The sequence below is a fragment of the Phocoena phocoena genome, chromosome 2 (assembly GCF_963924675.1).
Source record: "Phocoena phocoena chromosome 2, mPhoPho1.1, whole genome shotgun sequence".
NCBI classification, from domain to species: Eukaryota; Metazoa; Chordata; class Mammalia; order Artiodactyla; family Phocoenidae; genus Phocoena; species Phocoena phocoena.
The window spans coordinates 106,483,854-106,510,396 of record NC_089220.1 but is presented as its reverse complement, the minus strand read 5'-3'; the positions used below and the strand labels follow the sequence as shown (position 1 = coordinate 106,510,396).

The following is a 26,543-nucleotide window of genomic DNA, read 5'->3' as shown; positions in this document are numbered from 1 at the left end:
CCCCTGTCAGAGTACCTCCCACTAATGCTAGAAATTCCATCTATGAAGAATGATTCCTTTGCCTTAAACAGAGGTTGCCAGTTCAGATGCTTATGGGGCCATCTAGGCAAGTAACATAAATGCATGAAGCCAGGAGTTGGAAGGTGTGAAAAAGGGCAAAAAAAACGAAGTCAGAAGAACCCCATGATGACAACCATATAAACACAAGACATGTCCCAGATTCTCATAGTATTAGCTGGTTTTGGTGTAAGAGATGCTTTGTTTTTAAAGTCTCTTCTTTTTCATATTTTAATGATCAGTAGTCCATAAAAATAACTTTAAAAATGGTGATGAAAGATAACACATCCCTTCTGAATCAGAATTTCATAATTCATTCATCCAGCTAACATTTACTGAGCTTTGACTGCAGCAAATATATATAGTGCAGACTATATTAAAGGGTGAGTTGGTCTAGTGATTGGAAATACTATGCCAGTATCTAATTTGCATAAAATGTTGATTTCAAAATAATTGAGTGATAGAAGTATAGGTCATAAATTATTAAGTTTAAAGTATTTGTGAAGGAAGCATTACTATGATTTTTTTTCTACCTCTACCATTTTAAGGATACTCTTATTAGTATGAAGTGGGACCCAACAGGTCATATTCTTATGACATGTGCCAAAGAAGAAAATGTGAAACTCTGGGGGCCTGTTGCAGGATGCTGGCGCTGTCTACATTCACTCTGCCATCCATCTATTGTAAATGGCATTGCTTGGTGCAGCCTTCCAGGGAAAGGATCCAAGTTGCATTTACTAATGGCCAGGTATGTTGTAAATTTGTGGGTCTGTGTGTGTCTTAATTTTTATATTAGTGTAGACTGTTACTTGCATTAAGTGTGGCTTCTCAATAATCTTAAACAGTTTACTGCCAGTTACTGTTCTTATAATGTGTAATACCATAAGATCACCTTAGGGAAATAAAGAAGTTTTCCAATGTGAAGCTTGGGATATGTAATCCAAAGATATGCCATCTCCTTAACCGTGTGTGATATTGTTAGAATATAGATCCTACTTGTATTTCTTGGTGAAAGATTATAACATAACTACTACAAATAAAATTTTAAAATATACTGTAGTAGTTCTATCATGTCTTAATTGATTGCTCTTTGAGAATATTTTTACTTCTGCATATTGATATGTTTTGGTTTTATGTGATCAAATTTTTTAAGTGGCTGTCAGAGTGGCTTAGTATGTGTTTGGCGTATTCCACAAGATACCACACAGACCAGTGTGACTAGTTCAGAAGGATGGTGGGACCAGGAATCAAATTGCCAGGTAAATATTCTGGTGTTTTTCAAGACTTTATTTGAAACCACAGATAGTATATGTTATCAAGTAATACTCCTACTCGGTATCTCAAATGTCAAGAGCCATTAGGGAAATGTGAATAATTGTCATACTTTGTGTGCTCTCTGAATTAGCCTAATTTTTTATACGTCAGAGATACCATAGTTGCTTGTTAAGGTGAGATGTTCAATAAATATGGAGCGGTGATCGTTTATGGTATATAATCAACACTACCAATAGGTGAGTCCTAAGCTAAAGTTTTTGGTACAGTGAAGCAGGAACACCACGGGAGCACTGCTATTCAAAGTATCTCCTACTGATACCAGAATTCCACCTATGAAGAACCATCCCTTTACCTTAAACAGAGGTTAAAAATTTACAGTAGACAGGGAATTCCCTGGCAGTCCAGTGGTTAGGACTCAGTGCTTTCACTGCTGTGGCCCTGGCTTCAATCCCTGGTCGAGGAACTAAGATCCCACAAGACGCGTGGCATGGCCAAAAAAAAAATTATGGTAGATGCTCACAGAGCCATTTGATAAGGAACATAAATTCATTCACAAAGCTGTGGAGAAGGTAAAACACACACACATACACACACACACACACACACACGAGTGCACATGCTTCATATAAAGGGCATAGTTGCCACAGAGGAGATTGCCACCCTCCAGAAATGAGAGCCTGTTGCTACCAGATTGTCAAATTTTTTTGTTGTTGGAAACCAAAAATTCAGTGTTTTAAGTAAGATCTCCCAATATTAAACATTGGCATCTGACTTGAAATTCTTTAAAACCCTGGTTGGCCGGTTGAATTGTATCCCTGAGTTGCCAGTTTGCAACCTCTGTTGCTTTCTCTTTTGTTCATTATACAAATACATTATGTCATTTTTGGGTAAATGAGTATATCTGGTATTATGCTGTCTCAAAACTAAAAGGAAGAGGGAGCTTAAAGGCAGGGAGAAAGGGGTGAGGAGGGAGGAGTAGATAGCTCACTAATGGGAGGAAAATATCACAGAAGCAGAGGTAGGAGCACTAGAGATAAATCTGATTTGCTCTCTGTGCTAAAGAGTAGCCCTTTGGACAGGCCTACCTATTTCATTCCTAAAACCTGCAGAGCAAACATGAGATTACATACCATGGGACAGACAGACCCATAAGCCAACAGAAAGAGGAACTTGTTTGTATAGCACCAGCATGTGCAATTCACAAATGTTAGATGCTAAAAGTGAAAATTACATGAAGTGAAATTTAAAAATTAAAACACTCATTAAAAAGTAGAAGTTAGAATTTTCCTATCTCTGAGGGATAATTGGAACTTAAATGTAGTCATTTCTTCCAGTTTGAAGAGTAGAGAACTAGCTTAGAAGTGTATCAAAAAAGGTGAAACAGCATCAGCAAAGGAGAACCAGATTGATATCTTATTATTTTCTTCGTCAGGCTAGTCCTTATGAGAGAGTTGTCCTTCCCTCCTCCCCAATTTTATACTGAAATATAAAATTTCCAAGAATGAATTGTAAATCTTGAATCTATAAATTGTTTTATTTTTCAATATTTGTTAAAAATAAAAATGAATTGCAGGATGGATATAGGAAATCAGTCGGAGCCAAGTGTGTTTATCAATTGCGAGGACACATCACCCCTGTCCGGACCGTTGCCTTTAGTTCTGATGGGTTGGCCCTGGTGTCTGGTGGTTTAGGTGGCCTCATGAACATTTGGTCTTTAAGGGTAAGAGTATAGATGTTATTTTTATCTTAAGAAATGTTTTTATATTAACTTATATGTGATAAAAGTTAACCCAACCAATCCTAGGAATATTTTGTGTAATAATACCTTGAATATTGAAGAAACCCCTTTCAGAGTTCTCTGCCCTTTAATTTTTTTCTTTTTTTAATATCTTTATTGGAGTATAATTGCTTTACAACGGTGTGTTAGTTTCTCCTGTATAACAAAGTGAATCAGCTATACATATAAATGTATCCCCGTATCTCCTCCCTCTTGCATCTCCCTCCCACCCTCCCTATCCCACCCTTCTAGCTGGTCACAAAGCACCGAGCTGAGCTGCCTGTGCTATGCGACTGCTTCCCACTAGCTAGCTGTCTTACATTTGGTGGTGTATATATGCCCATATATACACTACCACTCTCTCACTTTGTCCCAGCTTACCCTTCCCCCACCCCGTATCCTGAAGTCCATTCTCTAGTAGGTCTGCGTCTTTATTCCCATCTTGCCCCTAGGTTCTTCATGACCTTTTTTTTTTTGGTTCCATATATATATGTTAGCATATGGTATTAGTTTTTCTCTTTCTGACTTACCTCATTCTCTATGACAGTCTCTAGGCCCATCCAACTCACTACAAATAACTCAATTTCATTTCTTTTTAATAATGAGTAATATTCCATTGTATATATGTGCCACATCTTCTTTATCCATTCATCTGTTGATGGACACTTAGGTTGCTTCCACATCCTGCCTATTGTAAATAGTGCTGCAATGAACATAGTGGTACATGACTCTTTTTGCATTATGGTTTTCTCAGGGTATATGCCAGTAGTGAGATTGCTGGGTCGGATGGTAGTTCTATTTTTAGTTTTTTAAGGAACCTCCATACTGTTCTCCATAGTGGCTCTTATCAATTTACATTCCCACCAACAGTGCAAGAGTGTTTCCTTTTCTCCACACTCTCTCCAGCATTTATTGTTTCTAGATTTTTTGATGATGACCATTCTGACTGGTGTGAGGTGGTACCTAACTGTAGTTTTGATTTGCATTTCTCTAATGATTAGTGATGTTGAGCATCCTTTCATGTGTTTGTTGGCAATCTGTATATCTTCTTTGGAGAAATGTCTGTTTAGGTCTTCTGCCCATTTTTGGATTGGGTTGATTGATTTTTTTTGATATTGAGTTGCATGAGCTGCTTGTGTATTTTGGAGATTAATCCTTTGTCAGTTGCTTCATTTGCAAATATTTTCTCCCATTCTGAGGTTGCCTTTTGGTCTTGTTTATGGTTTCCTTGGCTGTGCAAAAGCTTTTAAGTTTCATTAGGTCCCATTTGTTTGTTTTTGTTTTTATTTCCATTTCTCTAGGAGGTGGGTCAAAAAGGATCTTGCTGTGATTTATGTCATGGAGTGTTCTGCCTGTGTTTTCCTCTTAGGAGTTTTATAGTGTCTGGCCTTACATTTAGGTCTTTAATCCATTTTGGGTTTATTTTTGTGTATGGTGTTAGGGAGTGTACTAATTTCATTCTTTTACATGTAGCTGTCCAGTTTTCCCAGCACCACTTATTGAAGAGGCTGTCTTTTCTCCATTGTATATTCTTGCCTCCTTTATGAAAAATAAGGTGACCATATGTGCCTGGGTTTATCTCTGGGCTTTCTATCCTGTTCCATTGATCTATATTTCTGTTTTTGTGCCAGTACCATACTGTCTTGATTACTGTAGCTTTGTAGTATAATCTGAAGTCAGGAAGCCTAATTCCTCCAGCTCTGTTTTTCTTTCTCAAGATTGCTTTGGCTATTTGAGGTCTTTTGTGTTTCCATAAAAATTGTGAAATTTTTTGTTTTAGTTCTGTGAGAAATGCCATTGATGGTTTGATAGGGATTGCAGTGAATCTGTAGATTGCTTTGGGTAGTAGAGTCATTTTCACAATGTTGATTCTTCCAATCCAAGAACATGGTATATCTCTCCATCTGTCTGTATCATCTTTAATTCCTTTCATCAGTGTCTTATAATTTTCTGCATACAGAAAACTTTTTCTCCTTAGGTAGGTTTAGTCCTAGGTATTTTTTTCTTTTTGTTGCAGTGGTAAAATGGGAGTGTTTCCTTAATTTCTCTTTCAGATTTTTCATCATCAGTCTATAGGAATGCAAGAGATTTCTGTGCATTACTTTTGTATCCTGATACTTTACCAAATTCACTGATTAGTTTTAGTAGTTTTCTGGTAGCATCTTTAGGATTCTCTGTGTATAGTATCATGTCATCTTCAAACAGTGACAATTTTACTTCTTTTCTGATTTGCATTCCTTTTATTTCTTTTTCTTCTCTGATTGCTGTGGCTAAAGCGTCCAAAACTATGTTGAATAATAGTGGCGAGGGTGGGCAACTTTTCTTGTTCCTGATCTTAGTGGAAATAGTTTCAGTTTTCACCATTAAGAATGATGTTAGCTGTGCGTTTGTCACATATAGCCTTTATTATGTTGAGGTAAGTTTCCTCTGTGCCTACTTTCTGGAGAGCTTTTATCATAAATGGGTGTTAAATTTTGTCAAAAGCTTTTTCTACATCTATTGAGATGATCATATGGTTTTCATCCTTCAGTTTGTTAGTATGGTTTATCACATTGATTGATTTGTGTATATTGAAGAATCCTTGCATGCCTGGGATGAACCCTACTTGATCATGGTGTATGATCCTTTTAATGTGCTGTTGGATTCTGTTTGCTAGTATTTTGTTGAGGATTTTTGCATGTTTGTTCATCAGTGATATTGGCCTGTAGTTTTCTTTTTTTGTGGTATCTTTGTCTTTTTTTGGTATCAGGGTGATGGTGGCCTTGTAGAATGAGTTTGGGAGTGTTCCTCCCTCTGCTGTATTTTGGAAGAGTTTGAGAAGGATAGGTGTTAGCTCTTCTCTAAGTGTTGGGTAGAATTCGCCTGTGAAGCCAGCTGGTCCTGGACTTTTGTTTGTTGGAAGATTTTTAATCACAGTTTCAATTTCAGTGCTTGTGATTGGTCTGTTTATATTTTCTGTTGCCGGTTCAGTCTTGGAAGGTTGTGCTTTTCCAAGAATTTGTCCATTTCTTCCAGATTGCCCATTTTATTGGCATGTAGTTGCTTGTAATAATCTCTCATGGTCCTTTGTATTTTTGCAGAAGTTGTTACTTCTCCTTTTTCATTTCTAATTCTATTGATTTGAGTCTTCTCCCTTTTTTTCTTGATGAGTCTGGCTAATGTTTTGTCAATTTTGTTTATCTTCTCAAAGAACCAGCTTTTAGTTTTATTTATCTTTGCTATCATTTCCTTCATTTCTTTTTCACTTATTTCTGATCTGATCTTTATGATTTCTTTCCTTCTACTAACTATGGGGTATTTTTGTTCTTCTATCTCTACTTGCTTTAGGTGTAAGGTTAGGTTGTTTGAGATTTTTCTTGTTTCATGAGGTAGAATTGTATTGCTATAAACTTCCCTCTTAGAACTGCTTTTGCTGCATCCCATAGGTTTTGGGTCATCATGTTTTCATTGTCATTTGTTTCTAGGTATTTTTTTATTTCTTCTTTGATTTCTTGAGTGATCTCTTGGTTATTTAGTAGTGTATTGTTTATCCTCCATGTGTTTGTATTTTTTACAGATTTTTTCCTGTGATTGATATCTAGTCTCATAGCATTGTGGTCGGAAACGATACTTGATACGGTTTCAATTTTCTTAAATTTACCAAGGCTTGATTTGTGACCCACGATATGATCTCTCCTGGAGAGTGTTCCATGAGCAATTGAGAAGAAAGTGTAAACTGCTGTTTTTGGATGGAATGTACTATAAATATCAATTAAGTCCTTCTTGTTTAATGTATCATTTAAAGCTTGTGTTTCCTCCTTTATTTTCATTTTGGTTGATCTGTCCATTGGTGAAAGTGGGGTATTAAAGTCCCCTACTATTATTGTGTTACTGTCGATTTTCCCTTTTATGGCGTTAGCATTTGCCTTATGTATTGAGGTGCTCCTATGTTGGGTGCATAAATATTTACAGTTGTTATATCTTCTTCTTGGATTGATCCCTTGATCATTATGTAGTCTCTTGTCTCTTGGGTTGATCCCTTGATCATTATATAGTCTCTTGTCTCTTGTCTCTCGTCTCTTCTTTGTCTCTTGTAATAGTCTTATAAAGTCTATTTTGTCTGATATGAGAATTGCTACTCCAGCTTTCATTTGATTTCCGGAATATCTTTTTCCATCCCCTCCCTTTCAGTCTGTATGTGTCCCTAGGCCTGAAGTGGGTCCTTGTAGACAACATATACACGGTCTTGTTTTTGTATCCATTCAGCCAGTCTATGTCTTTTGGTTGGAGCATTTAATCCATTTACATTTAAGGTCATTATTGATATGTATGTTCCTATTACCATTTTCTTAATTGTTTTGGGTCTGTTATTGTAGGTGTTTTCCTTCTCTTGTGTTTCCTGCCTAGAGCTGGTTTGGTGGTGCTGAATTCTCTTAACTTTTGTTGTCTGTAAAGTTTTTGATTTCTCCGTCAAATCTGAATGAGATCCTTGCTGGGTAGAGTAATCTTGGCTGTAGGTGTTTCCCTTTCCTCACTTTAAATTTGTCCTGCCACTCCCTTCTGGCTTGCAGAGTTTCTGCTGAAAGATCAGCTGTTAACCTTATGGGGATTCCCTTGTATGTTCATTGTTGCTTTTCCCTTACTGCTTTTAATATTTTTTCTTTGAATTTAATATTTGTTGGTTTGATTAATATGTGTCTTGGCATGTTTCTCCTTCGATTTTTCCTGTATGGGACTCTCTGCACTTTCTGGTCTTATTTCCTTTCCCATATTAGGGAAGTTTTCAACTATAATCTCTTCAAATATTTTTTCAGTTCCTTTTTGTTTCTTTTCTTCTGGGACCCCAAGAATTCGAATGTTGAGGTCTCTGAGGCTGTCCTCAATTCTTTTCTTTCTTTTTTCTGTATTCTGCTCTGCCATAGTTATTTCCACTCTTTTATCTTCCAGGTCACTTATCCGTTCTTCTGCCTCAGTTATTCTGCTGTTGATTCCTTCTAGAGAATTTTTAATTTCATTTTTCGTGTTGTTCATCATTGTTTGTTTGCTCTTTAGTTCTTCTAGTTTCTTGTTAAACATTTCTTGTATTTTCTCCATTCTGTTTCCAAGATTTTGCATCATCTTTACTATCATTACTCTGAATTCTTTTTCAGGTAGACTGCCTATTTTCTCTGAATTTGTTTGGTCTGATGGAGTTTTACCTTGCTCCTTCATCTGCTGTCTATTTGCTGTCTTCTCATTTTGCTTAACTTACTGTGTTTGGGGTCTCCTTTTTGCAGGCTGCAGGTTTGTATTTCCCGTTGTTTTTTGGTGTCTGCCCCCAGTGAGTGAGGTTGGTTCAGTGGGTTGTGTAGGCTTCCTGGTGGAGGGGACTGGTGCTTGGTGGGTCGGGCTGGATCTTGTCTTTCTGGTTGGCAGGACCATGTCCAGTGGTGTGTTTTCAGGTGTCTGTGAAGTTAGTATGATTTTAGGCAGTGTCTCTGCTAATGGGTGGGCTTGTGTTCCTGTCTTGCTAGTTGTTTGACATGGGGTGTCCAGCACTGGAGCATGCTGGTCGTTGAGTGGAGCTGGGTCTTAGCGTTGAGATGGAGATCTCTGGGAGAGGTTTCACCATTTGATATTACATGGGGCTGGGAAGTCTCCAGTGGTCCAATGTCCTGAACTCGGCTGTCCCACCTGAGAGGCTCAGGCTTGACGCCAGGCCAGAGCACCAAGACCCTGTCAGCCACATGGCTGAGAAGAAAAGGGAGAAAAAAAGAAAGAAAGAAAGAAAGAAAAAATAAATAAATTAAATAAAGTTATTAAAATAGAAAAAAATTATTAAAAAGTAATAAAAAAATAGAAAGAAGAGAGGTAGCAAACCAAAAAACAAATCTACCAATGATAATAATTGCTAAAAACTATACTTAAAAAAAAAACAAAAACGGACTGTCAGAACCCTAGGACAAATGGCAAAAGCAAAGCTATACAGACAAAATTACCCTAAGAAGCATAAACATACACACTCACAAAAAGAAAAAGGAAAAAAAAATTATATATATATATATATAAGGAAAAGAGCAACGAAGTCAGTAAACAGATCTACCAATGATAATAATTTCTAAATACTAAACTAAGATAAACATAAAGCCAGAAACAAATGAGATGCAGAAAGCAAATCCCAAGTCTACAGTTGCTCCCAAAGTGCACTGCCTCAATTTTGGGATGATTTCTTGTCTATTCAGGTATTCCACAGATGCAGGGTACATCAAGTTGATTGTGGAGATTTAATCCACTGCTCCTGAGGCTGCTGGGAGAGATTTCCTTTTCTCTTCTTTGTTCACACAGCTCCCAGGGTTCAGTTTTGGATTTGGCCGCGCCTCTGCATGTAGGTTGCCTGAGGGCGTCTGTTCCCCACCCAGACAGGATGGGGTTAAAGGAGCAGCTGATTAGGGGGCTCTGGCTCACTCAGACCGGGAGGATGGAGGGGTACGGATGTGGGGCGAGCCTGCGGCGGCAGAGGCCAGCGTGACATTGCAACAGCCTGAGGCACAACGTGTGTTCTCCTGGGGAAGTTGTTCCCGTATCACGGGACCCTGGCAGTGGCAGGCTGCACAGGCTCCTGGGAGGGGAGGTGTGGATAGTGACCTGTGCTTGCACACAGGCTTCTTGGTGGCTGCAGTAGCAGCCTTAGTGTCTCACGCCTGTGCCTGGTGTCCGCGCTGATAGCTGCAGCTCATGCCCATCTCCTCGTCTAGGCAGTGCTCTGAATCCCCTCCTTGCGCACCCGAAACAATGGCCTCTTGCCTCTTGACAGGTCCAGACTTTTCCCTGGACTCTCTCCCGGGTAGCTGTGACGCACTAGCCCCCTTCAGGCTGTGTTCATGCAGCCAACCCCAGTCCTCTCCCTGGGGTCTGACCCCCGAAGCCCGAGCCTCAGCTCCTAGCCGCCCCCCCCCACCTGCTCTGGCAGATGAGCAGATGAGCCTTTCAGGTGGTGAGTGCTGGTCGGCCCGATCCTCTGTGCGGGAATCTCTCCGCTTTGACCTCTGCACCCCTGTTGCTGCACTCTCCTCCGCAGCTCCGAAGCTTCCCCCTCACCCACCCCATCTCTGCCAGTGAAGGGCCTTCCTTGTGTGTGGAAACTTTTCCTCCTTCACAGCTCCCTCCCACAGGTGCAGGTCCTGTCCGTATTCTTTTGTCTCTGTTTTTCCTTTTTTCTTTTGCCCTACCCAGGTACGTGGGGAGTTTCTTGCCTTTGGGGAAGTCTGAGGTCTTCTGCCAGTGTTCAGTAGGTGTTCTGTAGGAGTTGTTCCACATGTAGATGTATTTGTGGGGAGGAAGGTGATCTCCACGTCTTACTCCTCTGACATCTTGAAGGCTCCCCTGCCCTTATTTTTTCTTAATGATGTATTTTTAAAATCATTTAGAAAAGGCTCTAGAAAATTGGATAGTAGTATGCAGTTGGGCGTTGCCAAATATACCTAAAGTGTAGGTTTTACAATAAGTTTTTGTGAACATGAAGTATAAATTTAAAATGTAAATAATGGCTAACTAGATAAGTAGTGTATATTGATAAATACATCTCATTTTAGGATGGCTCTGTCTTGCAAACTGTTGTGATTGGCTCTGGAGCTATTCAGACCACAGTATGGATTCCAGATGTTGGGGTAGCTGCTTGCTCAAATAGATCAAAGGTAATTTTACAATCATATCAAGTTGTAAGTTGTTAGCCTGTAAGGTATCTTAAAAATCGTCGTCCAAGCATCCCACTTTACCGAGGCAAAAAATGATATCCAGAGGGATTATTACTTGCCCAAGATAAGGCAGCTGTTTAGTGGCAGAAGGAAAACTAGAACCTGGTACTCTCCTGTACCCTATACTTTGGGAAAAATGCTTAATTATTGAATGAGTTTCCACTGGAAATTATCAAGAGGATTTATTACTTTCTGCCATGATTTTTGAGACAGCACTAAATTATCTAAAGAATTTTCCCTGAAAAGAAGAACTACCTCAAAGACCTTTAACTCAACTATACAGAATATATCTTGGCTTCCAAATTTAATGTTCTACTAAAAAATACTAGCCCTCTACTGTGAAATAATTCTGTGATGTGACATTATCTCTTACAGTATTGCTTTTCATACCCTTAATGAATAGTGTCAGTGTGCTGCCTTGGTTTACATTTATGTGGTTAATATGTGGTAATATTAAAATAGAGCTGAAAACCTGCATGAACAGTCCTACTAGAAGTAAAATATAGAATCAGACCATAGGCAGTAGTAGCCTGCATAGAATAAACCATAGAGCCACAGAGCAGTGCTGCTTCTCTTGTAGATGTGTGTCCCTCAGCAGAGTACTACTTCCTCTAGTATCCTTGTGGTCATGTCAGACTCTTAAAATATACTAGATACCTTGTCCTACAAGTCCTATAAGATAGCAAATAATTCTCTTTAAGAAGAATCAGCTAATCCAAGGTAGTTCACACATTTTACAGTTACTCGTTTTTACCTTAGACAAAATTTAAGATGTTTTGAAGTTCATAGGCATTAAAAGTATAGCATAAAATGTCCAAAAAGCAAAAGTGTTTAATGTATTACTAGTAGGAATTTCTCATATGTGAATGGTGATGGAATGTCTTTTATTTAAACAAATATCACGTGGCATGGTTTATTTTTCATCAGGATGTTTTGGTCGTGAATTGTACAGCAGAATGGGCTGCTGCCAATCATGTTTTAGCAACCTGTAGGACAGCACTGAAACAACAGGGTGTTCTGGGATTAAACATGGCTCCCTGCATGAGAGCATTTCTGGAGCGGCTCCCTGTGATGCTTCAGGAGCAGTATGCCTATGAAAAGGTAACTGATTACACTCATTCTTGCAGATCTACAGATGACTGGTGCTTTGGAATTGGAATTATAGCTTTGAATTTATCCCTTAAGAGTATGAGGTCTGAGTAAAATAAGTGGGGCTGTTTGGGTGGAATCAGATGAAGATAATTCATGTCTAAAACAGTTGTTTAGTAATCCTAAGCCTGCTTTTACTTTATTTTAGTGGGAGTAAAATTTTTAAATAACCCTCAAATTTGTATAGTGTTTCTATTATTCATGTCAGATTATTTATTCATTCTAAAACTTCTTTAAATCCCTGTACCTCGGAGTATATCATCTTCCCTTTTCTGACCCATATATCTATTTTTGTGTGGTTTTGCCATCCCACAGTTGGGAGGGGGAATGGATATGGGTGTCAGAGTGAACATCCTGTCGACTTTATCAGGTGAATCCTTGCGGAAAGTTTAGTAGAAGAGGTAAGGTTGAATTAAGTAAGGTCATTAAATACTAGAATGGGAAATTATGGAATTTGGACTTGTTGCCCAGGCCATGATCCTGTATAGCTTGTCTTCCAGCCCTCAGTAGTCAACAGTATGCTGCTCCTAGGCAGAGCTCATCTGGGGTTTTTCCTTTTTCCTTTTTTTTTTTTTGCCATGCTACATTAATCTTATCAGCTGTTAACCACACCCAGTTGATTTCACTGAGGTTTGCCCAGGTTTTCTTTTCTGAATCGCTCAGTCTCTCACAGAGTTGCTCTAGTACATCTAGGGAGGGCCAGGGAAGAAGGTTGTCTTTGATGGCTACCAGGGTTCTTTTGGTAAAGGAGGAAATGTGAGAGGGAGCAGGTCTCCATGGTTCAGTTATCTGCCTTTTTTTTTTTAATTCAAGAAAAACTGTAATGAAAATATGCTAAATGCAGTGTGGTGTCCTGGGTTGAATCTTGGAGCAGAAGAGGAGCATTAGGGACTTCCCTGGTGGTCCAGTGGTTAAGAATTCGCCTTCCAGTGCAGGGGACGGGGGTTCAATCCCTGTTTGGGGAACTAAGATCCCACATGCTGAGGGGCACCTAAGCTGGGCCCTCTAGAGCCCACGCACTGCAACTAAGTCCCAACACAGCCAATAAATAAATAAATATTTTTTAAAAAGAAAATAAAAGAAAAGGAGCATTAGTGGGAAACCCTATAAAGTTCTGTGGTTTCGTTATTATTGTAACCAGTGTTGCTTTCTTAGCTTTGATTATCGCACCATGGTTATATAAGATGTGAACATTACAGAAGGTTGGGTGAAGGGTTTCTAGGAATTCTCTGTACTATCTCTGCAACTCTCTGTGTATCTAAAATTATTTCAAAGTAGAAAGCTTAAAAAAAACAGTAAAGTTAAAATATGACTACAGGCTTTTAGAATGCAGGAGGCTAATTTATATTATTTGGCAGAGGCTCTTCAGCATAATATCCTTGCATTTTCTCTTAGCCTCATGTGGTTTGTGGTGACCAGCTTGTTCACAGCCCCTATATGCAATGTCTGGCTTCCCTTGCTGTGGGACTTCATCTGGATCAGCTGCTGTGTAATCCTCCAGTGCCACCACACCACCAGAACTGCCTCCCTGACCCTGCATCGTGGAATCCAAATGAGTGGGCCTGGTTAGAATGTTTCTCAACCACCATAAAAGCTGCTGAAGCCCTGACCAATGGAGCACAGTTTCCAGAATCTTTTACTGTTCCCGATCTGGAGCCTGTTCCAGAGGATGAACTTGTACTCCTAATGGTAAGTGTAGTATGAGCTACTGTTATATGTAACTGAGATTGTATTATGGATGTTTAGTAAGTAGCAGACCCTCAATAAGTATTTGCTAGCTTGAATAGAGCAAGAAGCACACCCTTATATGAACTTAAAATATTTTGCATTCAGATACTCACTTTCAATCTGATGGAAGTCTTCTTTGGTGACAGGGATTGATTATGAGAATTGTGGAGCTCTTATAAATGGGCTGGTTTTCAATGACATAGTCACATTTTCTCATTTTCTTGTCCATAGGTACCTTGTTAGTGTGTGTGCATATATATATGTATATATATATGTGTATATATATATATATTTATTATTTTTCCCCTGTTAGAGCTTATCTGTATTTCTTCTATTTACAATAACATTGTAAAAGGTACCTTCATTTTGTTTTATTTTATTTTTTAAACATCTTTATTGGAGGGGCTTCCCTGGTGGCGCAGTGGTTGAGAGTCCGCCTGCCGATGCAGGGGACACGGGTTCGTGCCCCGGTCTGGGAAGATCCCACATGCCGCGGAGCGGCTGGGCCCGTGAGCCATGGCCGCTGAGCCTGCGCGTCCGGAGCCTGTCCTCCGCAACGGGAGAGGCCACAACAGTGAGAGGCCCGCGTAACGCATAAAAAAAAAAAAAAAATCTTTATTGGAGTATAATTGCTTTACAATGTTGTGTTAGTTTCTGCTGTATAACAAAGTAAATCAGCTGTATGTATACATATATCCCCATATCAACTCCCTCTTGCATATCCCTCTCACCCTCATTATCCCATCCCCCTAGGTGGTCACAAAGCACCGAGCTGATTTCCCTGTGCAATGCACCTGCTTCCCACTAGCTATCTATTTTACATTTGGTAGTGTATATATCTCAGTGCTACTCTCTTACTTCGTCCCAGCTTACCCTTCCCCCTCCCCATGTCCTGAAGTCCATTCTCTACGTCTGCATCTTTGTTCTATCCTGCCCCTAGGTTTGTCAGAACTTTTTTTTTTTTTAGATTCCATATATATGTGTTAGCATACGGTATTTGTTTTTCTCTTTCTGACTTATTTCACTCTGTATGACAGACTCTAGGTCTATCCACCTCACTACAAATAACTCAGTTTCGTTTCTTTATATGACTGAGTAATATTCCATTGTATATATGTGCCACATCTTCTTTATCCATTCATCTGTCGATGGACACTTAGGTTGCTTCCATGTCCCGGCTGTTGTAAATAGAGCTGCAAAGAACATTGTGGTACATGACTCCTTTTGGATTATGGTTTTCTCAGGGTATATGTGCAGTAGTGGGATTGCTGGGTCATATGGTAGTTCTATTTTTAGTTTTTAAGGAACCTCCATACTGTTCTCCACAGTGGCTGTATCAATTTACATTCCCATCAACAGTACAAGAGTGTTCCCTTTTCTCCACACCCTCTCCAGCATTTATTGTTTCTAGATTTTTTGATGATTACCATTCTGACTGGTGTGAGGTGGTACCTCATTGTAGTTTTGATTTGCATTTCTCTAATGATTAGTGATGTTGAGCATCCTTTCATGTGTTTGTTGGCAATCTGTATATCTTCTTTGGAGAAATGTCTATTTAGGTCTTCTGCCCATTTTTGGATTGGGTTGATTGATTTTTTTGATATTGAGTTGCATGAGCTGCTTGTGTATTTTGGAGATTAATCCTTTGTCAGTTGCTTCATTTGCAAATATTTTCTCCCATTCTGAGGTTGTCTTTTGGTCTTGTTTATGGTTTCCTTGGCTGTGCAAAAGCTTTTAAGTTTCATTAGGTCCCATTTGTTTATTTTTGTTTTTATTTCCATTTCTCTAGGAGGTGGGCCAAAAAGGATCTTGCTGTGATTTATGTCATGGAGTGTTCTGCCTGTGTTTTCCTCTTAAGAGTTTTATAGTGTCTGGCCTTACATTTAGGTCTTTAATCCATTTTGGGTTTATTTTTGTGTATGGTGTTAGGGAGTGTTCTAATTTCATTCTTTTAACTGTAGCTGTCCAGTTTTCCCAGCACCAGTTATTGAAGAGGCTGTCTTTTCTCTGTTGTATATTCATGCCTCCTTTATCAAAGACAAGGTGACCATATGTGCCTGGGTTTGTCTCTGGGCTTTCTATCCTGTTCCATTGATCTATATTTCTGTTTTTGTGCCAGTACCATACTGTCTTGATTACTGTAGCTTTGTAGTATAGTCTGAAGTCAGGGAGCCTGATTCCTTTAGCTCCCTTTTTCTTTCTCAAGATTGCTATGGCTATTTGGGGTCTTTTGTGTTTCCATACAAATTGTGAAATTTTTTGTTCTAGTTCTGTGAAAAATGCCCTTGGTAGTTTGATAGGGATTGCAGTGAATCTGTAGATTGCTTTGGGTAGTAGAGTCATTTTCACAGTGTTGATTCTTCCAATCCAAGAACATGGTATATCTCTCCATCTGTTTGTATCATCTTTAATTTCTTTCATCAGTGTCTTATAGTTTTCTGCATACAGGTCTTTTTTTCTCCTTAGGTAGGTTTATTCCTAGGTATTTTTTTCTTTTTGTTGCAGTGGTAAAATGGGAGTGTTTTCTTAATTTCTCTTTCAGATTTTTCATCATTAGTGTATAGGAATGCAAGAGATTTCTTTGCATTACTTCTGTATCCTGCTACCTTACCAAATTCATTGATTAGCTCTAGTAGTTTTCTGATCGCATCTTTAGGATCCTCTGTGTATAGTATCATGTCATCTTCAAACAGTGACAGTTTTACTTCTTTTCCAATTTGAATTCCTTTTATTTCTTTTTCTTCTCTGAGTGCTGTGGCTAAAACTTCCAAAACTATGTTGAATAATAGTGGTGAGAGTGGGCAACCTTGTCTTGTTCCTGGTCTTAGAGGAAAGGTTTCAGTTTTTCACCATTGAGAACAATGTTGGCTGTGCGTTTGTCATATATGGCCTTTATTATGTTGAGGTAGGTTCACTCTGTGCCTACTTTCTGGAGAGTTTTTATCATAAATGGGTGTTGAATTTTGTCGAAAGCTTTTTCAGCATCTGTTGAGATTATCATATGGTTTTTATCCTTCACTTTGTTAATATGGTGTATCACATTGATTGATTTGCATATATTGAAGAATCCGTGCATTCCTGGATACACCCCACTTGATCATGGTGTATGATCCTTTTAATGTGCTGTTAGAGTCTGTTTACTAGTAGTTTGTTGAGGATTTTTGCACGTATGTTCATCAGTGATATTGGCCTGTAGTTTTCTTTTTTTGTGTGGCATCTTTGACTTTTTTTTGATATCAGGGTGATGGTGACCTTGTAGAATGAGTTTGGGAGTGTTCCTCCCTCTGCTGTATTTTGGAAGAGTTTGAGAAGGATAGGTGTTAGCTCTTCTCTAAGTGTTGGGTAGAATTCCCCTGTGAAGCCATCTGGTCCTGGACTTTTGTTTGTTGGAAGATTTTTAATCACAGTTTCAATTTCAGTGCTTGTGATTGGTCTGTTTATTTTTTCTGTTTCTTCCTGGTTCCCTCTTGGAAGGTTGTGCTTTTCCAGGAATTTGTCAGTTTCTTCCAGGTTGTCCATTTTATTGGCATATAGTTGCTTTTTAGTAATCTCTCATGGTCCTTTGTATTTTTGCAGAAGTTGTTACTTCTCCTTTTTCATTTCTAATTCTATTAATTTGAGTCTTCTCCCTTTTTTCTTGATGAGTCTGGCTAATGTTTTGTCAATTTTGTTTATCTTCTCAAAGAACCAGCTTTTAGTTTTATTGATCTTTGCTCTCGTTTCCTTCATATCTTTTTCATTTATTTCTGATCTGATCTTTATGATTTCTTTCCTTCTGCTAACTTTGGCGGGTTTTTTGTCCTTCTTCCTCTAATTGCTTTAGGTGTAAGGTTAGGGTTTTTTTGTTTTTTTGTTTTTAACATCTTTATTGGAGTATAATTGCTTTACAATGGTGTGTTAGTTTCTGCTTCATAACAAAGTGAATCAGCTGTACGTAGGTTAGGTTGTTTGAGATTTTTCTTGTTTCTTGAGGTAGGATTGTAGTGCTATAAATTTCCTCTTAGAACTGCTTTTGCTGCATCCCATAGGTGTTGGGCCATCGTGTTTTCATTGTCATTTGTTTCTAGGTATTTTTTGATTTCCTCTTTGATTGCTTCAGTTATCTCTTGGTTATTTAGCAGCATATTGTTTAGCCTCCATGTGTTTGTATTTTTTTACAGTTTTTTTCCTGTAATTGATATCTAGTCTTGTAGTGTTGTGGTTGGAAAAGACATTTGATATGATTTCATTTTTCCTTCAATTTACCAAGGCTTGATTTGTGACCCAAGATATGATCTACCCTGGAGAATGTTCCATGAGCACTTTAGAAGAACAGTATTCTGTTGTTTTTGGATGGAATGCCCTATAAGTATCAATTAAGTCCATTTTGTTTAATGTGTCATTTAAAGCTTGTGTTTCCTTATTTATATTCATTTTGGATGATATGTCCGTTGAGGAAATGGGATGTTAAAGTCCCCTACTATTATTGTGTTACACTCGATTTCCCCTTTTATCGCTGTTATCATTTGCCTTGTGTATTGAGCTGCTACTATATTGGGTGCATAAATATTTACAATTGTTATACCTTCTTCTTGGATTGATCCTTTGATCCTTATGTAGTGTCCTTCTTTGTCTCTTGTACTAGTTTTTATTTTGAAGTCTATTTTGTCTGATATGAGAATTGCTACTCCAGCTTTCATTTGATTTCCATTTGCATGGAATATCTTTTTCCATCCCCTCCCTTTCAGTCTGTATGTGTCCCTAGGTCTGAAGTGGGTCTCTTGTAGACAGCATATATATGGATCTTGTTTTGTATCCATTCAGTCAGTCTATGTCTTTTGTTTGGAGCATTTAATCCATTTACATTTAAGGTAGTTATCGATATGTATGTTTCTATTACCATTTTCTTAATTGTTTTGGGTTTGTTATTGTAAGTCTTCTCCTTCTCTTGTGTTTCCTGCCTAGTGACATTCCTTTAGCATTTGCTGTAGAGCTGGTTTGGTGGTGCTGAATTCTCTTAGCCTTTGCTTGTCTGTAACGGTTTTAATTTTTCTGTTGATTCTGAATGAGCTCCTTGCTGGGTAGAGGAATCTTGGTTGTAGGTTTTTCCCTTTCATCACTATAAATATGTCTTGACACTCCTTTCTGGCTTGCAGAGTTTCTGCTGAAAGATCAGCTGTTAACCTTATGGGGATTCCCTTGTATGTTCATTGTTGGGTTTCCCTTGCGGCTTTTACTATTTTTTCTTTGAATTTCATTTTTGTTGGTTTGATTAATTTGTGTCTTGGCATGTTTCTCCTTGGATTTATCCTGTATGGGACTCACTGCACTTCCTGGATTTGATTGACTATTTCCTTTCTCATGTTGGGGAAATTTTCAACTATAATCTGTTCAAATATTTTCTCAGACCCTTTCTTTCTCTCTTCTTCTTTTGGGACCCCTGTAATTCAAATGTTGGTGTGTTTAATGTTGTCCCAGAGGTCTCTGAGGCTGTCCTCAATTCTTTTCATTCTTTTTTCTTTATTCTGCTCTGCGGTAGTTATTTCCACTCTTTTATCTTCCAGGTCACTTATCCATTCTTCTGCCTCAGTTATTCTGCTATTGATTCCTTCTATAGAATTTTTAATATCATTTATTGTGTTGTTCATCATCGTTTGCTCTTTAGTTCTTCTAGGCTTCCTTGTTAAATGTTTCTTGTATTTTCTCCATTCTATTTCCAAGATTTGGGATCATCTTTACTGTCATTACTCTGAATTCTTTTTCAGGTAGACTGCCTATTTCCTCCTCATTTGTTAGGTCTGGTGGGCTTTTACCTTGCTCCTTCATCTGCTGCATATTTCTCTGTCTTCTCTTTTTGTGTAACTTACTGTGTTTGGGGTCTCCTTTTTGCAGGCTGCAGGGTCGTATTTCCCGTTGTTTTTGGTGTCTGTCCCCAGTGGGTGAGGTTGGTTCAGTGTCTTGTGTAGGCTTCCTGGTGGATGGACCTGGTGCCTGTGTTCTGCTGGGTGGGGCTGGATCTTGTCTTTCTGTTGGGCAGGGCCACATCCAGTGGTGTGTTTTGGTGTGTCTGTGAACTCAGTATGATTTTAGGCAGTGTCTCTGCTAATGGGTGGGCTTGTGTTCCTGTCTTGCTAGTTGTTTGGCATGGGGAGTCCAGCACTGGAACTTCCTGGCTGTTAGGTGGAGCTGGGTCTTAGCTTTGAGCTGGAGATCTCTGGGAGAGCTCTCACTGATTGATATTACACAGGGCCGGGAGGTCTCTGGTGGTCCAGTGTCCTGAACTCAGCTTTCCCACCAGAGAGACTCAGGCCTGACACCAGGCCGGAGCACCAAGACCCTGTCAGCCACACGGCTCAAAAGCAAAGGGAGAAAAAGAAAAAATAATAGTAATACTAATTTTTTTAAATTATTAAAATAAAAATAATTAAAAAAAGAAGAGTTACTAACCAAACCAATAAACAAATCCACCAATGATAACAAGCACTGAAAACTGTACTAAGATAAACATAAAAATCAGAATCCAATCAGTCGCAGACAGCAAACCCCAAGTCTACAGTTGCTCCCAAAGTGCACCACCTAAATTTTGGGATGATTCGTTGTCTATTCAGGTATTCCCCAGATGCAGGGTACATCAGGTTGATTGTGGAGATTTAATCCGCTGCTCCTGAGGCTGCTGGGAGAAATTTCCCTTTCTCCTCTTTGTTCGCACAGCTCCTGGGGTTCAGTTTTGGTTTTGGCCCCACCTCTGCGTGTAGGTTGCCTGAGGGCATCTGTTCCCACCCAGACAGGAGGGGGTTAAAGCAGCAGCTGATTAGCCCGCTCTTCCTCATGCAGGCTGGGGGGAGGGAGGGGTACAGTAGTTATAATTGGAATGTGGGGCGAGCCTGCGGCAGCAGAGGCCAGCATGATATTGCAACAGCCTGAGGTACGCCGTGTGTTCTCCCAGGGAAGTTGTCCCTGGATCACAGGACCCTGGCAGTGGCAGGCTGCCTAGGTTCCCGGCATGGGAGGTGTGACCTGTGCTTGCACACAGGTTTCTTGGTGGCTGCAGCAGCAGCGTTAGCATTTCATGCCTGTCTCTGGGGTCCGAGCTGATAGCCACGGCTCGCACCCATCTCTGGAGCTCGTTTAGGTGGTGCTTCTGTGGGCAAACAGGGAAGGAATCCCCTCTCCTCGCACACCCCAAAACAATGGTCTCTTGCCTCTTCAGCAGCTCCAGACTTTTTCCCGGACTCCCTCCCGGGTAGCTGTGGCACACTAGCCCCCTTCAAGCTGTGTTCACGCAGCCAACCCCAGTCCTCTCCCTGGGTTCTGACCTCCGAAGCCCGAGCCTCAGCTCCCAGTCCCCGCCCGTCGCAGCGGGTGAGCAGAGAAGCCTCTCGGGCTGGTGAGTGCTGGTCAGCACCGATCCTCTGTGGGGGAATCTCTCCGCTTTGACCTCTGCACCCCTGTTGCTGCGCTGTCCTCCGTGACTCCGAAGTTTCCCCCTCACCCACCCCCCCACCCCGCCCCGTCTCTGCTAGTGAAGGGGCTTCCTAGTGTGTGGAAACTTTTCCTCCTTCACAGCTCCCTCCCCAAGCTGCAGGTCCTATCCCTATTCTTCTGTCTCTATTTTTTCTTTTACCCTACCCAGGTACGTGGGGAGTTTCTTGCCTTTTGGGAAGTCTGAGGTCTTCTGCCAGCATTCAGTAGGTGTTCTGTAGGAGTTGTTCCACATGTAGATGTATTTTTGATGTATTTGTGGGGAGGAAGGTGATCTCCACATCTTACTCCTCTGCCATCTTGAAGGTCCCCCAGTATATATGTACTTATAAATATTTTTTAGCATCTTTTCCTGGTCATCTTTTTAGATTTACTCCAATTATAGATTCTAAATTATTTGGCACTTCAATAATGTTTAAGAGAACATTTTAGTTGTCATTTCTTTCTGATTGTATTTGAAAGCGTCTAGATACAGAAACTGTGATGGAGATAAAATGCCGGGGTAGAATAGTGCAGGCCAGCACTTGATCTAACAACCCCTTTACCTAGTTAAGATTTATATAAACAAACATTTGAATATATAAATAAAGATACAGTATAAAAGAGACATATGAATTGAAGGAAATTATCTAAATATAGAATATTTTAATTAGGAAGTATCCTTCTGAGCCCATTTGCCTCAAATATGTCATTTGTAGACGAGGAAGCTGCAACCTAGAAAGATGACCTGCCCACAGCCATACAACGAGTTCACGGGGGTGGTGGCTCCTGCAGATGACCTTGTACCTGTGGGTGTTCAGAAATGGTTCGCTTTGAATCTCCAATGTGTTCGTGATAGTTAATAATGCAAGTGTTTATAGTAAAGGGAAATATTAAAAATCAAGTTTGGCATGATTGTGAAACTGCTCTTAAATTCTCATAATATTACCAAATTCTTTAAGACTCAGTTGTTAGTTTAGATCAGATAAATCATTCGCAAATGATTTTCTCAAAACATGGCCTGGGAGAAGGGAGGGCTGCATTCTGGTCTTCACGCTGCTTGTAACTGACCATGTGATCTTGGGCTTCTCCTTTCCTATTTAAAAATAAGTGATCATTTTTAAGGCCTCCTAAAAAAAACCCAAAAAAACATAAATATTGATTAAGCAAAATTGATCCTGGTGTTTGCTGTCTTTCAGGATAACAGTAAATGGATTAATGGCATGGATGAACAAATTATGTCTTGGGCAACTTCCAGACCTGAGGTCAGTAAAGATAAAGATAACTGTGTGGTGGTTCTTAGTAAATCTTCTGGTTCCAAATGCTTGTGTGTTCGTGTCCTAGTGTCCCCCATAGAGGCTGGTACACACTTAGTACCCAGTACATGCTTGTTTGAGTGAATTAATGAATCACATTTTGACTTGATTGTGGTTTTCTAGGACTGGCACCTGGGAGGTAAATGTGATGTCTACCTGTGGGGTGCTGGCAGGCATGGACAGCTGGCAGAAGCTGGAAGAAATGTAATGGTACCTGCAGCAGCTCCCTCATTCTCACAGGCCCAACAGGTAATTAACAGGGTAAAGAAATGTAGAAGAAACTTGGGAACTGACAGTTCTGATTCCCTTGCTGTCAGTAACTCACTGTAGGATAAAGTTTGTCCATTGCATAGTCTATTGTGAGGAATCACCAAAGAAAGTCATGATGTATAGCTTGTATATAGCTTCTAAATAAAAGTTTTTTAGAGTTTTTATCAGACTTAGGTTTTGTTAATACGTTTCTAAATTTTTCTTGTTTTCACGTATCATGAATTAACATCATGATGCATTATGCCTGCCCAGCATATATTTATAGAAGTTAAAATATTGGTAATTATTAATTCTCTCTTTGGGGGCCATAAACTTACTGGGACCTTTAACCAGATGTCATTGACACTCCTCCCCTCGTCTAATAATCATGGTACTATATTTCTAAACCCTTCTTGAGGCCACTGCTTTCTCTTCCATTCTTCTCTACCTCGGTAAGCCCCAGGATACACTGTTCTTTCATGTGTATATCCCCTGCAATTTCTGCTTCTTGTGGCCTCCAGCCAGTCTTTACTATTTTCCCATCAGCCTCTCCTTTTACTTCTTTTATCTATTTTGTTGTTAATGTTATTATTTAAACTCTGCACAGTTGGCTGGAAGCCCTGTAGATAACATGTTTCTAAAGTATCTTAAATCATCAGATGAGCCTCATACATCTCTTGGTTAAGTAAGAGGTTTTATAATAATCAAGGGCTTATAGGAACCCCATTGTTATGTCAAGGGCTTATTGTTATGTCAACCCTTCCTCTTTAATGAAAGGATAAAAGAACCGATAAAGGTATCCTAAGTATACATGGAATCATTTTAAATGTTTGCCTGATAAAGCTATATAATAAAAGATAATATATTTAATTATGTGTTTTTATACTAGGTTATATGTGGTCAGAATTGTACCTTTGTCATACAGGCCAATGGCACAGTGTTGGCTTGTGGGGAAGGAAGTTATGGCAGATTAGGACAAGGAAATTCAGATGACCTTCATGTGCTGACCGTTATTTCAGCCTTACAAGGTAAAATTATCCTCATTTAAAAGCTGATCGGAAACTATGACCTATCTGTACGAATGTTTGCTTATTATGTTAGAACTCATCTCAAACCTTTGCTAGATAAAGTCATGTAGGGTTTTCACTTATATTTAGATTCTCGTTTAGGCATGTACAACCTTAATTTTCCATATTTTGAGCTGTATTATTTTGCAAGTTACTTATCATAGCCATGCTAGAATTGCTGTGTTAATACACACTGAAGATTGTAAACAAATTCTTTAAAATTGCAAAACTGTAATTAGGCAAGTATTAATAGCAGTAGTAATCATGCATGTGCTTCATTAACATTAAAAATCAATTTATACGGAAATGTGTGTATGTACTAAAGACTTTAAAGGGCATCCCCATCAGAGTGCTCTGTGACTTGGAGAAAGAAAACCTCTGGAAAAACCACTGCACGGACCCCTGGCTTGTTCCTAAAGTTAACTTTTATGACTCTGAAGCCTACAAAGAGAGCAAATTGAGCTTTTTAAGTAAAAGCATACAAGTAACATGAGTTCAGAACAAATTCTTGAGTAGCTCTAAGTTCTCTTCCTTCAGATGTGTGTGTGAAGTGCACAACACTGGGGATGGGAGGGCTTGGTTCCTGTTCGGTTCTATTAGATCCTGCCTCGGGTACTTGGCACAAGCTACTAAACCTCTTTGTGACTCAGTTTCCCCAGTTGTAAAAGTGGTGATGATAATATCTGCCTCATAGGATCTGTGTGAAAATAGAAAATGAGCGATCCATGTAAAGCATTTATAGGAGTGGCTAGAACATAATCTTTAGTGACTATAACTGCTCCTATCACCCTTCTCCTCTTCCTTGTCATCATCATTTTATGTGACTGCTCCCAGTTTTCTAGGTTATGGCTGCAAATCTGATTTAAAATTAAAGACATTGTTTATATTTCTGAAGTACTGTTGTGGTATTTTTTGATTCTGTGAGATTACTCTGTAGCAGCTTCAAGTAAAGAGGGGACTTTTAACATTCAGCGACTCTTGTTGGGTTTCTGCTCTGTTCCAGGCTTTGTGGTGACCCAGCTGGTGACTTCCTGTGGTTCTGATGGACACTCAATGGCCCTGACTGAAAGTGGTGAGGTCTTTAGCTGGGGAGATGGTGATTATGGCAAACTCGGCCATGGGAACAGCGACAGGCAGCGGCGGCCCAGGCAGATTGAAGCCTTACAGGGAGAAGAAGTGGTGCAGGTCGGACAGAATATGGATAAGTTTATCTTTTTTTTTTTTTTTTTTTTTTTTTAAATGTTTATTTATTTATTTATTTGGCTGTGCCGGGTCTTAGTTGTGGCATGCGGGACATAGTTGCGCCTGGATAAGTTTATCTTTGAATGTAAACATACTAGGTGTTGAGTTCTCAAGTTTAGGTAATGAAAAACAGTAGTAAAAATTTATTACCCCATCATAAAAGATCCAGTGTTTTTGGTGGTTCAGAGTCATTCTTGAGTGTCTCAGGAGTTTGAATGGGCTTTGGTGTTAGAATGGACTCCTTTTTCCTGAGCCAGCTGGTTGACCCAGGCCAGGGTGCTTCAGGTCCTTGGAAGAAGTGGGGTTTAACTCCTGCCCCACAGTTCTTGATATAGTGTTAAATGGAAAGCTTTGCTTTCAACCTATCATTATCGTTACAAAGGTTGAGTTCATATACATTTTCTGGAAAATCAGTTTATGATCTAAAATAATACTGTAAAGTTACATAGCACCTTAAAGTTTACAAAGAATTTCCCTATTCATTAACTCATATAGTCTAGGTCATCCCTGCGTAGCTGAAGAGTAGCAACACTTCCAAGGTATGCTGTTTAGCTTGGTCTTCCTGAGGATTTTGAGGTGGATCAGACTTGGGGGAGCAGGAGGGCCACTTGGGTGGATAGGACATACTGGTCTTGAAGATCCTGAGTTTTCAGTGAAGTTTACTTAAAGATTATTACTGTATTAATAACCAAAAAGGACTGATTTCTTTCTTAGTATGCCCTCTTGTTAAAATTTTTGTTCTTGTTTGTTCTATTCGTAGATGTCTTGTGGCTTCAAACATTCAGCAGTGGTAACATCAGATGGCAAACTGTTTACCTTTGGGAATGGTGACTACGGTCGTCTGGGTCTTGGAAACACTTCGAACAAAAAACTTCCAGAGAGAGTAACTGCACTGGAGGGGTATCAGATTGGACAGGCATGGAATAAATCAATAATACGTTCTATATGATCACAGTTTCTTGTTTCCGCTATGTGCACCTAGACATTGTCCTTTCAGGAAAACTAGAATCACCACTCGTACTTAACCTGATATACATTTTGTTTGGCCTAATTGATAAATAAATGGAAGTCTTAATTCGGGATGTGAATATTTTTAAATCCTCTTCATAATACCACTTGATATGAAAGCTTTAAGCAATATAGTAACTCCTCTTCAGTATCCTGGAAGTAGATGGCTGAACTGCAGCATCATTGGTAGCTGCTGCTCTTAAGTAATAATTGTTCCTGACCTGTACATTTTGAGACTCTCTCTTAACAAGAAGATGAGATAAAATATTTTTATCTTTTACTATTTTTATCTTTTATCATTCCTTAGACTGTCTCTGGTGTGAATGAGTATTTTTTAATCCTATGTACTTTTTCCTATCTTTTGTGCGCTCTGATTCAGAGTTAGCCACAGATATTTGAAGGATTTTACTTTGAAAAAGGTTGTTTTTTGTTTGTGGACATTAGGAATTTTTTTCTTCATGACACATTTTGGTTAACATATGTAAGGCCCTGAAACCAATAAAAAATCTTTGGAAACACAGCC

The 26,543-nt window shown here is 39.3% G+C and overlaps 1 protein-coding gene across 2 annotated transcripts in view; it reads left to right on the top strand.

Moving 5' to 3' along the window:
* Nucleotides 1-26,543, top strand: part of HERC1 (HECT and RLD domain containing E3 ubiquitin protein ligase family member 1) — a 216,052-nt gene that overhangs the window by 171,375 nt on the left and 18,134 nt on the right. For both annotated transcript variants that reach the window (XM_065872693.1, XM_065872692.1), the window contains 11 exons: nucleotides 606-805; nucleotides 1,211-1,316; nucleotides 2,906-3,052; nucleotides 10,660-10,761; nucleotides 11,749-11,922; nucleotides 13,366-13,659; nucleotides 22,338-22,403; nucleotides 22,578-22,703; nucleotides 23,593-23,731; nucleotides 24,774-24,955; nucleotides 25,773-25,928. In XM_065872693.1, coding sequence (XP_065728765.1) covers nucleotides 606-805; nucleotides 1,211-1,316; nucleotides 2,906-3,052; nucleotides 10,660-10,761; nucleotides 11,749-11,922; nucleotides 13,366-13,659; nucleotides 22,338-22,403; nucleotides 22,578-22,703; nucleotides 23,593-23,731; nucleotides 24,774-24,955; nucleotides 25,773-25,928 — 1,692 coding nt within the window. The remainder of the gene's footprint in view (nucleotides 1-605; nucleotides 806-1,210; nucleotides 1,317-2,905; nucleotides 3,053-10,659; nucleotides 10,762-11,748; nucleotides 11,923-13,365; nucleotides 13,660-22,337; nucleotides 22,404-22,577; nucleotides 22,704-23,592; nucleotides 23,732-24,773; nucleotides 24,956-25,772; nucleotides 25,929-26,543) is intronic.